This window comes from Coturnix japonica, chromosome 13 (genome assembly GCF_001577835.2).
Source record: "Coturnix japonica isolate 7356 chromosome 13, Coturnix japonica 2.1, whole genome shotgun sequence".
Lineage (NCBI taxonomy): Eukaryota > Metazoa > Chordata > Aves > Galliformes > Phasianidae > Coturnix > Coturnix japonica.
Genome location: NC_029528.1, coordinates 6,720,104 through 6,735,769, shown reverse-complemented (window position 1 = coordinate 6,735,769; position 15,666 = coordinate 6,720,104). Strand labels below are relative to the sequence as shown.

At 36.6% G+C, this 15,666-nt stretch overlaps 1 protein-coding gene across 1 annotated transcript in view; it reads left to right on the top strand.

Moving 5' to 3' along the window:
* DOCK2 (dedicator of cytokinesis 2) overlaps nucleotides 1-15,666 on the top strand; it is a 121,050-nt gene that overhangs the window by 11,129 nt on the left and 94,255 nt on the right. Inside the window, exons 8-21 of the mRNA XM_032447425.1 lie at nucleotides 1,212-1,366; nucleotides 2,804-2,885; nucleotides 3,349-3,484; nucleotides 4,008-4,083; nucleotides 5,074-5,150; nucleotides 5,550-5,675; nucleotides 6,437-6,561; nucleotides 9,533-9,631; nucleotides 10,409-10,481; nucleotides 10,556-10,659; nucleotides 11,081-11,264; nucleotides 11,368-11,465; nucleotides 12,613-12,702; nucleotides 12,947-13,047. Coding sequence (XP_032303316.1) covers nucleotides 1,212-1,366; nucleotides 2,804-2,885; nucleotides 3,349-3,484; nucleotides 4,008-4,083; nucleotides 5,074-5,150; nucleotides 5,550-5,675; nucleotides 6,437-6,561; nucleotides 9,533-9,631; nucleotides 10,409-10,481; nucleotides 10,556-10,659; nucleotides 11,081-11,264; nucleotides 11,368-11,465; nucleotides 12,613-12,702; nucleotides 12,947-13,047 — 1,526 coding nt within the window. The remainder of the gene's footprint in view (nucleotides 1-1,211; nucleotides 1,367-2,803; nucleotides 2,886-3,348; nucleotides 3,485-4,007; nucleotides 4,084-5,073; nucleotides 5,151-5,549; nucleotides 5,676-6,436; nucleotides 6,562-9,532; nucleotides 9,632-10,408; nucleotides 10,482-10,555; nucleotides 10,660-11,080; nucleotides 11,265-11,367; nucleotides 11,466-12,612; nucleotides 12,703-12,946; nucleotides 13,048-15,666) is intronic.

Here is a 15,666-nt window from a genome sequence, read left to right as displayed (position 1 = left end):
AATAAAACTTGATTTTCTGCAATAGAATTTGTTGACTTATTCAAAAACCAGAAGTAATCAATACGTAAGAAAAAACTTTTGGCCATCATCTGTTCAGTGGCTGTTCCTAGGTGGTTAAAACAAGATGTGACTGGAACGTACATCCCTATTCTTCAGATGGCAATCCATCTCAGATATGCCTTGTTTTATTTTTGCTTTACACTTGTACCATCAATCTGTTTTCAGAAAGTTGCATTTGTCTTCCTAATGCTCTTAGCATGCTGAAACTTCACTACGCTGCAGGTTTCTGGTCTTCTGCTATATACTGCCATGTTCAGAAAAACTCATCTTGAGCAGATTTGTTTGCTTTTTTGTTTGCTTTTTGTTTGTTTATCCTGAGGCTAAAGAATTGGCATCTGCTATTGAAGTCATGTTATTCTTTTTTCCTGAAGTTCACATTCTTACGCCCCTAGAAAAATATTCTGAAATCCTCAGGCATGTTTTTTTATCAGAATTTTAGTAAAGGACTTCAGATCAGCTCCACTGAAAGGAACCTGATTTCTTGTTAGCGAAGGTTTTGAATATATTGATACAGAGAAGAGGAATTTAACCTGGCAATTATTTTCTCTGTGAAATTAAATATAAGATTTTCAAGACAGGGAGATTTCTGGATGTGAAGGGATAAGTGAAGAGAAACAGCAAAACTGTTGTATTCCTTGGAAATATTTGTAAAATAAATTGAGACTTGTTCCATTTCCAGCTAGGTGCCCTTGTGGAAAGGATAGTATGCTTAGAATATCATACAAGGACTTTCTTAATAAGTCTGCTGAGTCCTGCAAAAGGTGATTTTAAGGCAACTCTATCATCAGGTTTTTCATGTTTGCACACTGAGGCAGCTCCGTGGGCTGTTTTGAGGAACCTGTTGTGAGCTTTTGATCTTCTTACATACGCTGAAGGCTCTGAGGAAGAATGGGGTGCAAGGAATTTTCCGTATCTATGGCACTTCTGTACATTCTAACTAACCTGCTAGCTTTCTTGATTCACTGTACAAAAGGATCTTGATTTGGTGGTTAATTAATGCAAAGTGTCAGAAACTAATTTGCTGGTCATTTTTGCATTGCTAAGCAATCTCCCTCTGAGGAGTACACAGACAGTGGTTTTCTCTTTTTTTTCTTTTAGTATCTTATCACTAACCCATGGATCTAGCTAATGATTTTTCTTCTTTTGATTAGTCAAAGGATCAACCAGATTACACATCGTACTCCCGAATGTCTTCATCCCCCACTCATAGTCTGTATGTCTTTGTGCGGAATTTCGTTTGTCGAATTGGAGAGGATGCAGAGCTCTTTATGTCACTGTATGATCCACAGAAATTAACAATTATAAGGTAAGTTTTCTGTCTTTTTTTTTTTTTTTTAATGTAAGAAAAAATAATAGTGATAGAAGCTGTCCACTAAGAAGCACAATAGTTGCCAGCATGTTAATAATGAAAAGGATACATAAATAAAGGGAAGAAAATCAGGGGGAAAAAAAAAAGGGAAAGTGTGGACAGATTTAGTTGCTGGTTGCTCAAAGACTCCAGGGTAAGGGATCCCAGATATTCTGAAAGCCAACTTCTGGAATAAGCATTTCAGAGTTTTTGAGAGTTGTCAGACCACTTCTAATTAGAAATAGTCATTATTATAGTACTGTTGGTGGGACTTTTTATTACAAGTAAAGACAATGTATTTGTTTGGGTTTTTTTCCTTAAAAGCTTTTACAGATTTTAGGAGAAAGAAACTTCATGTGGTGGTTATAGTAACTGAGCCATCACATGTTGAGGTTTATAAGACTGCCAAACCAGCCAAAGGCAGTCATATTAGGGAGAGTCTGAGGCAGTTGTTAAATTGGTTTTAAAAGGAGAAGTGAAAGAGGGAAATATGCAAACTCCAGAGATGACTGTCCTTGTTGGTAATCAAAAGGTAACCTTAAGATTGTCTTGAGAAATTGATGGGGATCCTTCTTTTGTGGAAACGTGCCTCTCTAAATATAGTATGATTGCTTCCTTAATAGTTCACGTGAAATTGCACTGGTGTGCCAGAATACAGAACCGGATTGTCCCTCCTATTATATAGCTCCATAAAGTTGAATGAATTAGACTGGAGGAATCTCTGGAGGCCACCTAGTCCAACGTGCCTATCAAAGCAAGGCTGTCTTTGGTCAGATTGTTCAAGGCCTTGTCTTGTCATGGCATTATTACCAAAGATGGAGATTCAATAGCCTCTCTGTGTACTTTGCAAGTACTCTGACCTTCCTTGGCTCTATGAGGAGGAAGTAGTCATAGACTGAAACTGTCTTCTGGCAACTGTCAGGTCCAAGCCTGAGTCTGGAATCTTGATTTCTTTTGCCAGACAATCTGTATAGATGACAATAATAAAAACTGTTTTCATTGCATCTATATCAGTAGGTGACTGGAAGAATGACTTACGATGTCACTGGATTGATTTCTTAAGTTTCTTGATGGGGGAAGTGTTCTGTTGTGTGTGAAATAAAGTGCTGAAAATTAGGTGAAAGATAAAAACATGAAGGATGTATACATTAAAAGGGGGAGTAAGATTTGCTGATGGTCTCTATCAAACAGCACATGGTGTTAAAAGGGTGCTGTTTTGTCTGATGTTCAAGTTATTTACAAAGTTTACTGATGGTGTTTTGTACAGTACTATTGTCTTTTGGTCTAGGTTTAGCTTCGTACAATCAGTGCAGGCTGTTGTCTGTTACGTGACTTTTTTCATACTTTGAAGAATTTTAAAATCACATGATAATAAGAAACTTTTCTTCAAAACAGTGAGAACTACTTGGTGAGATGGGGGAGCAAAGGCTTTCCAAAGGAAATTGATATGCTCAACAATCTGAAAGTAGTGTTTACAGTAAGTGTTTTTCAGATTTCCTTATATTTATTTTCAAATCAGACTGTCTCTTTTCTGTGGTTTCTGTCAGAGGATTGAGCAAGATGATGAAGGAAACAGAAGTTATCTTAGAAACAGAGTGAAATGACCAGTCATTGAGTGCCTTATGACAGAGATTTCATACTTTCTTGAAATCAGTTTGTACCTTTTCTCTAATGTCTGCCTTCTCAACTAACTGATTTATTTGATATTTAACTGCTGTAGCTACTGATTTCTTCCTTATATGTCTTAGCTTACATTTGCTTTAAACTTTAGTGTTTCAGACTTTTTCATCCTTTATGTGAACTCAAGTTGTTGTGGTGTTAATTTTTTTCCACTGATTATTTAGACTCACGTAATTACTGAAGTTCCTTCTTAAATTTTACAACCTAATTCTTCCCCAAATAACATTTTATCTTTTTTTTATTTTATTTTCTAATCTTAGGATCTTGGAAATAAAGACCTTAGCAGAGATAAGGTTTATTTGGTTTGTCAAATAATCCGAGTTGGAAGGATGGATCTTAAAGACAGTAACTCCAAGAAATACACACAAGGACTAAGAAGGCCTTTTGGAGTGGCAGGTAAATGAAGTCTTGTGTTCTCTATCTGAAGCAGGAATTAACTTATAATTGCCTGGGCAGTAGAATCTACAACAGCATGACAGAATCTAATATAGACATATAAACTATCTTCCATCTGTAATGGTTGAAGTCTGAAAAGGCTGAATCTACATTAGTATTTTAGTTCATGTCAGAATTACGCTTTTGAATTTAATTTCCTAAGTACCAGAGTACTACTAAGAGTGGATAAAATAAAACCACTGATTATGTGCCAACAGCACAACTAATTTGAATGTACACACTTTGTTCACAGGATCAGACTAAAATGAAAGTAATTCTGTCCTCACATAGACACATGTTTGTAGAGCACACACTGCACTAGAAACTGCTCCACAATTTTACCCCCATTGGTTTACACTGCTTGCTGATGAAAATCTGTATTTAGCTTGGGGAACAAGTATATATAATATACAGTATTAATGGACAGAAGGAGATATTTAGCAATGCCATAATATGTTTTGTTAATTTTCCTTTATTTTTCTAGTCATGGATATTACAGATATCATAAAAGGAAAAGCGGAAAGTGATGAAGAGAAGCAACATTTCATACCTTTTCATCCGTAAGATAGTCATAAGTATCCTCTTACTGTGCACAAAAACTTCAATGCATCTTTGGCTGCAAAATGACCCGTAAAATGCCTCAAGAAAAAATAACTTTTCATCTTAATGTTTTTATGTTGTCTTTATGTCCATTATTTAAGTATCACTTAAGAAGGCATTTAAGGCTTGACAGGAATTACATAGCACGTTAAATAAATCTAGATTGCTACAACTGTTTTCTATGAGTCAGCTATTTAACAATAACAACCACAGCAAAAGTTAAATTCTTCTATATCCAATGCAGTAACCTTTGCAAGTTTGAATAATTAGTAATTTATGTGCTTGATCCTTTTTTAAATCTGCAAAAATTCTTAGTAAGAATTGTGAAGTAAAGCAGTGAAATCATCACGTTAGCTATCTTGAAAGTAATGTTTGGAGGTTATAGGTGGGCAGACCAGCTGTCTAGAAATGTGATACTCATAAATTAAATGGCTGGATATCAGTATTCACTGGAAATGTATTTGCACATTCTACATAGCTGTTATGTGCTGTGGAGAATAGATTTAATTCTGAAAATCAGCTTGTCAAAATCCCAGCATATTTCACTTGTTTGTAATTTGATCCAAGTTATTTGCTATGTGAGAATTTGTACATAATTTCAATAGTCACTTAAATCAATTTGAAATTTATTTGTCAGGTTGTTCATTGTGGAAACTGCTCTGGACAGGCATGTTGCTGTATGCATTCAGGTTGTGCTGTCCTACAAAAGGACAGGCTTCCATACTGTGGTCAGCCTGTCACAGACCACAGTCCCTCAGGTCGCTGACTTCATCTTTTTTCACTTTAGTCTACTTATATGTAGCATGAATGGTCTCTGTAACTCAGTCTAAGAGATGATGAAATTGTGTCATAGTAATGTCAGGTACAGCAAGGAGAACTGAGGCTGTTTGTCATCTGTGGGTTGACATTTATTGCTTAACTCCCAGTAGTCACTGTTTTTATTCCTGCAGGGTAGTGGCAGAGAGTGACTTTCTACACAGTCTCCTAAGCAAAATCACAGCATCAAAAGGAGACAGTGGTGGACAAGGTGAAGTACATATATATTTTTTTTAATCAAGTAACAAGTGATTTCATTGGAACTTCATTTTATACTGTTAAGATTTTAGTGTAAGGCTTTTATGTTCTATGATTCTATGTTTTCACTATAACACCACAGACATGGGTGAACTTTCAAGCTGGCAGGGAAGAATCATAACTTTTTTGCAGATTGTAGGTTAATTAAATTAAGAGATAACGTTTTGGACTATAAGCATTTATTTCCAGTGAAGGAAAGCAGAAGAAGTGAATTCCTATTATTTTGGTCAAGAGAAAATAGCATAATCTGAATATAGGTGGGCTTTTAGTTTAGATTTGTTTTCCTTTCTTTTAGTATAAATGCATTCCTTTTTTATTCCTTTTTTTTTTTTTTTCCTTCCCCTCTTAATAGGTCTCTGGGTTACAGTGAAAATGCTTGTTGGAGATGTGATTCAAACGAGGAAGGACTATCCGCATCTTGTAGACAGAACAACAGTTGTTGCTAGAAAGCTGGGATTTCCCGAAATAATCATGCCAGGTAGGAGGTGCTTTGTTCCATAATGGGAGGGTTTGTTTGTTTGTTTCTGTATTGTTTGTTTTTGATTTGGTTGTTTTTGTCATTTCTTAGGTTAATGAACATCAGCTACAGGCTTGATTGCTGATATCTGTAATAAGTAACTCAGTCTGTAGAATTCACTGTACACGTCGAATTAGTCTCAAAACTAGAGGTTTACATAAAACAGTGACATCCTTGGAAAATGTTAGAGAGTACTTAAACAGAAAAGACATTAAAGGATAATCTGAATTCCTTCAACATACCTTTTTTGTTTGTTAAATAGATTATTGTATATGATTACTTGAATCTTAAATTAACCTTAGTTTTATTGTAACTTACCACTGTCTTTTATTCAATAATTATGCAAAAAATGAGCTAACTAACAGGAGAACATGAAATCTTTTCACATAAGACAATTAAGATATGAAGTTCCTTCTAGAATGACAGCTGTGTACTTGGCCAGAGTACTTGGCCAGTAACGGCATCCTTCTGTCATCTCACCAGCAGGTGTCAGTGCAGGACGAGAGTAAATTAAAGTCACTTTCAGGAAAGCTGTTTTCAGTCCATCGCGCAGCTCATCGTACTATCTTAGCTAAAAATAAAAGGGCTGAAAATTTAAGCTCCAGTGGAAAATAAGACATTTTCTATGGCAGTCTGTTTCACTGTTGAAATATTACTGTGAAGGTCATTTGACCCTATGTTCTCACAGCATTCTTATTCGTAAGTTTTCATTTCTTTTTTAGGAGACATAAGAAATGACATTTATATTACACTGCTGTATGGAGATTTTGATAAATACAATAAAACAACTCAGAGAAGTGTGGAAGTAATAATGTGCGTTTGTGATGAAGAAGGGAAAACCATACCAGTAAGTTGTTCTGTGTTTATTTCCTGTTTGATGGACATACAAACATAAAGTTCTTACAAGAAGTAAGCCTTAAAACATCTTACAAATTCTATTGAAACACCATTATACAAAAACTTTATTTCCAAACTTGACATCTTTTAATAGATGAGTTTTATGATGTTGACTGTAATGGATATATTCAAATCCTATAAATGTCTTACATAATACTGTAAAACTGCTGGAAAGGAGAAGTAAATATGAATGACCTATTTTAGCTATGCTTAACGAGCAAACAGATTAAAAGCTGTTTCTGACAATTACTGCATTGTAACTCCCAGGGTTTTTTTTGGTGGGAATTCATGGAGGGATATATTTGTGCATTTAAATGTGTGAAGTACCATTTTTTTTCCACATAAACCCTGGGTTTGTGCCAAAAAAAACCTGTTTGTTCCTTCAGTGAAGTACATGGCAAATAAAGAAGTGAGACCAGAGCAGTATGGACAGGTCACATGCTCAGCATGAATATTTACAGTGTCTTTTTGTTAGTCTATTTTTATGAATTTCTGTCTTTTCCTAAAGACAGTTTAACACCAGTTCAGCATTCAGGGGAATTTTTGACCTTATGAGCTTCATACTGTTCTTTAAATCATGAGGGTGAAATCATACTGACACTTCCTGAGATAAAATAAAACTAGAAAAGCTCATTGTACTTCATGAGTTGCTGAGATGTCAATTTGTTTATGAATTACAGCTAAACATTTGACCTAAAAAACAGCTTCAAAGCCTGAATACAGAAAATCTGAAACACATGTACTACCTAGGATCCACATAGCAACTAGGAGTCCTGCTCACGAAGCATAACTCTGAGAACACCTTCTCTATGGAGAAGGACTTGGGGGTCCTGGGGTGGATGAAAAGCTGGATATGAGCCAGCAGTGTGTACTTGCAGCCCAGAAGGCCAATAGTATCCTGGGCTGCATCAAAAGAAAGGTGGCTAGTAGAGAGAGGGTGATTGTCCACATCTACTCTGCCCTTATAAAGCTCCATCTGGAGTAATATAACCAAACCTGGACTCCACAGCACATGCAGTGTGTGGAGGTGTTGGAATGGGTCCAGAGGAGCCACAGAGATGACCAGAAAGCTGGGGTAACTCCTGTATGAAGAAAAGTTGAGGGAGTCAGGCTTATTTAGCTTGGAGAAGAGAGGGCTCTGGGGAGACCTCATTGTGGTCTTTCAGCACTTGAAGGATGCTCAGAAGCAGAAAGGGAAGTGACTTTACACAGTCAGATAGTGACAGAACAAAAGAGAATGGCTTTAGACTAAAAGAGGGCAGTTAGGAAGAAATTTTTTATTCAGAGGGTGGTGAGGTGCTGGAACAGGTCACACAAAAACACTGTGGATGTTCCATATCTAGAAGCATTCAAGGCCAGGCTGGGTGGGATCTTGGGCAGCCTGATCTAGTGGTTGGCAACTCTGTCCATGGCAGAGGATTGGAACTGTATGTTCTTTAAGTTTTCTTTAAACCTTTCTATGATATAACTCCCATGTACAGGAGATAACTGTTGTGAAATAGACTTCAGTAACTTCCGTTGGTTGCAGCCACAGATAATATGCTTAAAATACCTGCCACAATATTCTTTCAAGAAATTAATATATTGCAATCCATTAAATCTTGCATTTCAGTGTTATGTATGTTCAGTTCCATAGGTGGAGCTTTTCTCCAAATGCCAGCAGAAAATATAGTTGTCCTTGTCTGATATCTGACAGATGTTCAAATAAATGCCTCTCTTCTGGAGGCAATATGCATCACACTTTTAAGCAAATTTTCCAGCGTTCATTGAGATACTGTTGAATACAATTACTAAAGAAAGCAGCTGTTGTTCTGTTTTAGCCTCCAAAATGAAATGTGCAGCAGTAAACTTCTAAAACTATGGATTTATAAAAACTTCAATATTTCTTATTCTTGTTACCTGTAATTCAGACAAAAAGAAATATTCCATTAAACATGGAATTAAACATTTAAACATTAAACATTTGTGGACTCTGTTTATGTATCAAATTAGTTTCAATTGGGAGGCTAAGAAGAACATCTACTGCTATGAGTAAAAGGCCTCTTGTATTAAGTAAATGTCACAGAACACATTTGAACAAGTTTGTACATAAACACAGAAAAATCTCCCTTTGTGGACGTGAGACTTACCTTTCTATAGTTAAGTTGCAGAGACCAGGCCTTAGAAACCTTCCATTATAAGAATCTCACCTTTCTTTTCTTGTTCCTGGTGTTTGAAGATTCACATCATTCACCGAATGGCTATAGGGAAAGGAAATACAGAAATTAAACTTAGGCTGAAAGGGGAAAATAAAACATTGGGGGGAAATATAGGATATGGTATTGGTGTATATACAACTTCTAGTTCAGAAATCACCTTTGGTACACAGGGTTCATTGAGATGAGTATCTCAATGACCCTCAGGTTCATTGAGGTACTTATCTCAATGAACCCTCAATGAACTTCTGTGATTCTGCTAGAATTGAGTATTTTAGAGTCAGGGGAGAACTCAATGGAAAAATTAAGTTGTTAATTGTTACGTTGTGTCCCTTCCCTTTTAACTGAGAGAAATGTTGGCCCTCTCGTTACCTTGCTCTTCTCACAGCCCATAGCGTAGCCCTGTACACCACCGCCTAGTGGTAGGGCGTTCGTTTTTCTTGTGTTCTGAGGCTTGGAAAACATGATCTCCTGTCTAGCAGCGTTTTGGGGCAGCCTAGTCCTAATTGTGGGGTCTGTTCAGCGGGTAAGGGTTCATCTCGCCTACTCAGGCTGAGCCGCAGAGAAGCACCGCCATGGACTGAGGGCTCGCGCCCGTTCCCGCCTGGCGCTGAGGTAAAATCTGCTGTCTGGAGGAGGGATGGGTTGGTTGGTTTTCCACGAGTCACAACGATTTACACAAGTTAACGAGCCGCTAAAGAGTGTTTGTTTCTCCCCTTTTGTCAGAACGCCGTTTGCCTGGGAGCAGGGGACAAACCCGTCAGTGAATATCGATCGGTTCTCTACTACCAGGTCAAACAGCCGCGCTGGATGGAGACCTTAAAGGTAGAGCTCTGAGAGCCTCGCAGTGCGTTGTCTTCGCTTGGTGGTGCCTCGAGTGAGGATAAAACGGGGATAAAAGCTTAAGTTGCATGGCAAAAAAAAATAATAGTATCGGCTAATAGTTATCAAATCTAGCTTTAAGTACCTAGAACTAGAAAATGCCCAGAAGCTTCTAGAAGTAGTTCTTAAAAAGCTTATCAGAGGCTAGATAGCACGATCTGAAGCACTTAAAGGCGTCTGTTGAAGGTGATATTGCCATGTTCAGTGAGTCTGCTGTTACAGGCAGGTGTGCAGCTGAGGATAGAGGGGAATTCAAGTGTTTTTTGAAGTAGAAATGCTTTTACATTTGTGTTTCTGCTCATATGAGATAGTTTACATAGAATTGCTAACAGTAAATCGACTCAGAAAGTGTAGTAAAAGTGAAGAATATTATTTAGTCAGAATTTTAAAGGGAAGTTGAGTTGTAAATAAACACAATGGAGTCTAAAGTCTGAAGTTTTAGCATTGTGGGCTTTAGCATTGAATCATAGGATTACTCAGGTTGGAAAAGACCTCAAAGATCATCAAGTCCAACCGCAGCCTAACATAGTACCCTAACTGTAACAACCCTCTGCTAAATCATATCCCTGAGCACCACATCCATTATTATTATTAACAGTTGCATATTTTGTTGTTGTAAGTAGGAATGGTAATTAAGGAATAAAGCAGACGTTCTGAGATTCTACTCAAGGATGTGGAAAAGAATTTGATCACAAAATTTATTTTCTGCTTTTCTTAAAGGTAGCAGTTCCTATTGAAGACATGCAAAGGGTGCATCTGCGCTTCATGTTCAGACACAGGTCATCTCAAGAGTGTAAGTAGGGGGTTTATACTTTTGTGAGTTACGATTAATTGATTGATAGTCAACTGCAAATATTGGTTTTGCAGCTAAAGACAAAGGCGAAAAGAATTTTGCAATGGCCTACATAAGGCTAATGAAGGAGGATGGAACAACTCTTCAAGATGGCATCCATGATTTGTTAGTTCTAAAGGTACTTAATTATTTTCTTTTCCCCCATTGTATGGGTTAGATTTTTTTTTCAGTAACCTAGTTTGCCATACCAAATAGCAAGTGAGATGCATGCGACTGAAAGTTGTTTACATTCTCCAATAAAAAATAATGCTAATACATAGTTATTTGTTTGCTTTTTACTGAGACCAAATTGGTAAATATTTATACCAAATTATTGTGGTAACCATATTGTATGACTAGTTAGTGTTGGTTATAAAGCTTCATCTAATTAATTCCTACATTGACTCTGCATATATATATATATATATATATATATATATATTTAATTAATTAAAGCTGTATAAATGTAGTTTTTGTTTACTTTTGCAGGAAGTACAAAGTAAGTTTATTTTTAAATTCCATGGTGTAAAATATGTGATAAATGCTATGTTGTTTTTCAGGGTGACAGTAAAAAAATGGAGGATGCTAGTGCATATTTGACATTGCCTTCTACACGTCTACATATAGAAAATAAAGCAGCAACCCTAGGCAGAAACTCAAGTATCGTAGGTGGGCTCTCAGTAAGCTCACGAGATGCGTTTTATATTTCAACTCTTGTTTGTTCTACAAAGCTAACTCAGAATGGTATGTATCTTCCACATAGGTCAAAGTTTTTGGAAGAACGTTTCCACACAGATGAAAGATCACATCTTGAATTTTAATGTTTGTCCATTTGTTTTTTTGATAGTGGGCTTATTAGGTCTATTGAAGTGGCGCATGAAGCCAGAGCTGCTGCAGGAGAACCTGGAAAAACTGAAGATTGTGGATGGAGAGGAAGTTGTGAAAGTATATCTTTTGTTGTTGGTATTTTGCAAATACTGGGTAACAGTGCAATACTGGATTCCTTTCTGAATGCTTTCATTAGCTTTCTGGTCTTTAACTTAAACTAGTTTTTTATGCTCCATATGTGGATGTGTACGTATAAACATGCATGATCACAAGCTTACATCTGATAAAGACATGTGCTTAGAACTCGAAATTGATGAAGCATGGAGACCTCTTTTTCTCTAGAACTATCCTTTCAGATTCTCTTGTGGCTGATTCTACCTAAGGTAGTAGGCTTTTCATTTTGTCTTCTTCGGGGTTTGGTTAATTGTGTTCTGCTGTAAAATATGCAGAACGTTTCTGAAATAAGAGTAAATTATCCTATTTAAGATAAGTTCTCCATTCTCATGGAGAAAGAAAAAGAAACTGTAGTCTCCAAAATGACCAAAATTGGTTATAAGATAAATTTGAAAGGAGAATTTTGCTCTCAAATCTGAAATGAGAGAAGAATGAGTAGTCCTTGTTAGATTTAATCAAACTAACTAGGACTGCAGTTTTCAGATTAGGAATCTTTGTTTGTTTGTTTGTGTTTTGTTTAATTAAATAAAAGCAGTAAGGCATCTCTCTTGAGTTTCTTTGGGAGGAAGGTGAATTTACTCCGGAAGAAACAAGGAAAACAAAAACAAATAATCCCTCTCCACTCTGGAAAAACCCTGCCAACAGCAGCAGAATAACACCCCCAACACTGGATTGTCCATTCACTGAGGAGCTTTCCTTCAGTTTAAAGGGTTTTTGAATCAGGCCACAGAAGAAGTGTGGTTTTAATCACCTTCTGTGGGTAACAGTAGCAACTAGTAATTTGTATCATTAAGGAACTAGGAATGCTGTTTTAGATAATTATCTGTAGTTAATAGAATATTTTTAGCTGAATTCCATAAGCTTTGAGCTAAGTGTGTATTGTTGCTTGTTCACATCTGAGAATTTCAGTTCATCATTTAAAGAAAGTAGAGCCAAAATCTTCAGAAGTGTGTTCGGAATTTATCTGATGTTTCAGCAAAGGTCTCTAAAAATTCCAACTTGGGGAAAACAAAATTGCCCATCTGTAAATTCAGCTGTGCATTTTTCAAGCTGAATTGGTTGTCAGCTTATGATTTAATGTTTTTTATAGTTTCTCCAGGATACTCTGGATGCCTTGTTTAACATCATGATGGAACATTCCCACAGTAATGAGTATGATATCCTTGTCTTTGATGCACTGGTAAGAACCGACAACGAAAGATCTGTCAAAGTAAAAAACTCTATGAATGTGAATGAATATCAAATTGCTTATCTCAAGAAATTGGCCTTAAATTCTCAACAAGATAACAGGATATTACTATCTAGATAACAATTCTTTTAAACCTATGAAACTTCTAAATTATCACAAGTGTTTTAACAGACTTAATGTTTTCATTTAAACTGTGACTTCATGGAAATTGCTAATTGTATCTACTTCTACTTAGATATATATCATAGGACTCATTGCAGACCGTAAGTTTCAACATTTTAACACTGTTTTGGAAGCATATATCCAACAGCATTTTAGTGCAACCTTGGCATACAAGTAAGTTGTTCTGGTTTCTGTTTTCCTTTTTATTTCTTCTAAAATCTCTGCAATCGAATAAAGGAGAGTAAATCCTATTTCTGAATTTTCTGATGTAATTATAAGTTATTGTGATACTGCTGCTTGCTTATCTGGAAATGGAAAGGCCTATGATAAATAGTTAATTATTATAAGTAAAATTAATTAACAAAAAGATGGGCTTGGGGTTAAATGATGTTTTGATGTTCATTTTTCTCTTGTGTGGATTATGTTGCTATGTCTGTACTTCATTTATATCCTGTGAAATTCGTAAAAGATTCTGTGCTGTAGGTCCTCTCCATTTGCATTTACATTTTTAACCTGAGGTGCTTTAGGTGAGGAATGTCCTTAACCACTTAAGTGTGTTTCCACATATTGTCTTACAGCAAAACTCATAGGGAAAAAAAATGGTTGTGAACTGTCAATTCTTCATATGCAATTCACTGTCCAGTATTGCACCAGAAATTCTTAGGCACAGTTGAAATGGAATTTGTTTTTTGCTACATTATCTGTTGTGAATTGAAGTCTTACTGCAGTTATGCCAGTGGGAAATAGAGTCATGGACAGAATTTTGTGGATTTTATGGAGCTTCAAGATAATACTGAAATGGGAAGATTAACATCAGTAGAGATCAGAAACAGTAGAGATACATTAGGCAGTAAAATGAATACTAGATTCCTTCTCAGGTGATGGTGGGATAAAATTCCTTTGTCTTACGAAGCAAGATCATCAGTTTCTGTTTGTCTCTGGGAAGTGCTAACAGGATGGATGAATAGATAGATATTTTTCATCTGCCTGAAGTCTTGTTCTGACTATTCACTGGGATGACAGATTGAAACAGAACTCTAATTGAGGATTTGAATAATAGATGAAAGATCTTAGCTGAAAGCTTGGAATAGTTGAGAACATATTGTTCTGTTCTTTGCTGGATATTTAGCAGTTCCAGTTCAGAATGAAAAGTGCCTCAGATGGTACATTAGAACGTAAATTTGCTTGCAGTGCACATTCAATCCTTTCTCACATTCCAGGAAAGCTGGGGTCAGCCTTATTGGTTTCAGAAAGCTCAAGCAACAAACTGCATGGTCTTAATTTGTCTTTCATTCCATATTAGCATATGCAGTTTAATGCTTTCTACTGTTGTGGAAGTAGAGGAGGTTGGGTATGGAAGCTCTCAGGTCAGCCTAACTTGTTTAAAGTACACTTAAGACTTTCCTCACTGGTATTTTCTTATGATTTAATCAAAATTACAGAGTTAAAATCATGTTATGGTTGTTCCTAAAATCTTGAGTTTTCTTGGCATCATTGGTTCATTGCATGTGAAAGATGAATTCTGTTTTAAAAATAATGTATGACATAGAGATAACTGTGTATCATCTAATTCATAGTTAGGAAGGACATGCTGTGCCTCAGACATATTTCAGCTGCACTTTCTTTCATGTGAATGTGTCCCTAGATTTGTGGGAAGGATGAATTGACTGTAGGACGCTGCTTTTATCCTTGGTGTTTTGTCATTCTTGGTAGCTAGAGTTGCCTGAATCTATGGATCTTAGTTCCAGAGTGGTTGAGTCAGCTCCTTTTAGAGTGACAGCTGCTGGATTTTGGATCTCAGCAGGAAATCCTTTTGTCCCCATCTTCCAGGCCTTGCCAGAAGATAAGAGGGAGCATGGAGGTGCCAACTTGTACCTTACTTTCACAGAATACAGTGGTATCATCCCCCTGTCTCCCATAGTAAGCTGGAGTTATTTGATACCAGGCCAGGTCTTCCACCAGTCAGCAGTCATGAGCACTCTCTTCCAGAGGCAAACAGCTCCAAAGAAATGCTTTCAAATGTAAAGTAGTCCACCCAGTGATGCTGACTGCCACATGGCAACACCCACCTCTCATCTCCTAGATAAGTCAGTCTTATTGCAAGAAATGCCTCAGAAAGCAAGCTTTGAGCCAAAAACAAAGAGTTCAGACAATGAGATGATATGGTCTTTTGGCCAAACTGTGATGTCTTCTTTCTGTTTATATTTAGTCATCCATTTGGACCTTGTTTATAGAGTTCTGGGATGACTTAACATTGAGAATTGAGGAACCCTGAGTGGACTGACATTGCACATAAGTTAGATAAATTTTATTGCAAGTCAGTACAGAGCTGTGAATTCAGAGAAGCAATACAGAGGAATAAATAGAAAAACACATTGGGTATTGTGCCACAGGTGCCCGAGGGGATGAGATTATGGAATTTTAGTACTGCTGTTGGAAATAGGATGGTACACTGGGGCTGAGGATGTGTCTGTTACATATACATGTATTTATGTGTATGTGTGTATTCTGTGCATTAGCTGGTTATTGGAGTTGTTATTTTCATGTGAAAATGTCAAAATACAATTATTCACTTCATAAAGTTTCATCAGCAGAGCTGGTTAACTGTTACTTTTTTTCAAGAAGTGCTAGTTTGTTTTTTGTTGTTGTTTTTGTTTATTTATGGTAGGGAACAGCACGTTCCCATCCCTTTGTTGATCTATGGGTAAAAATAAACTAACAGAACAACAACTATGGCTATTATCTCATCCCTCCTTATGGCCACATTAGGATTAAGTTTACATCATTTAAAAC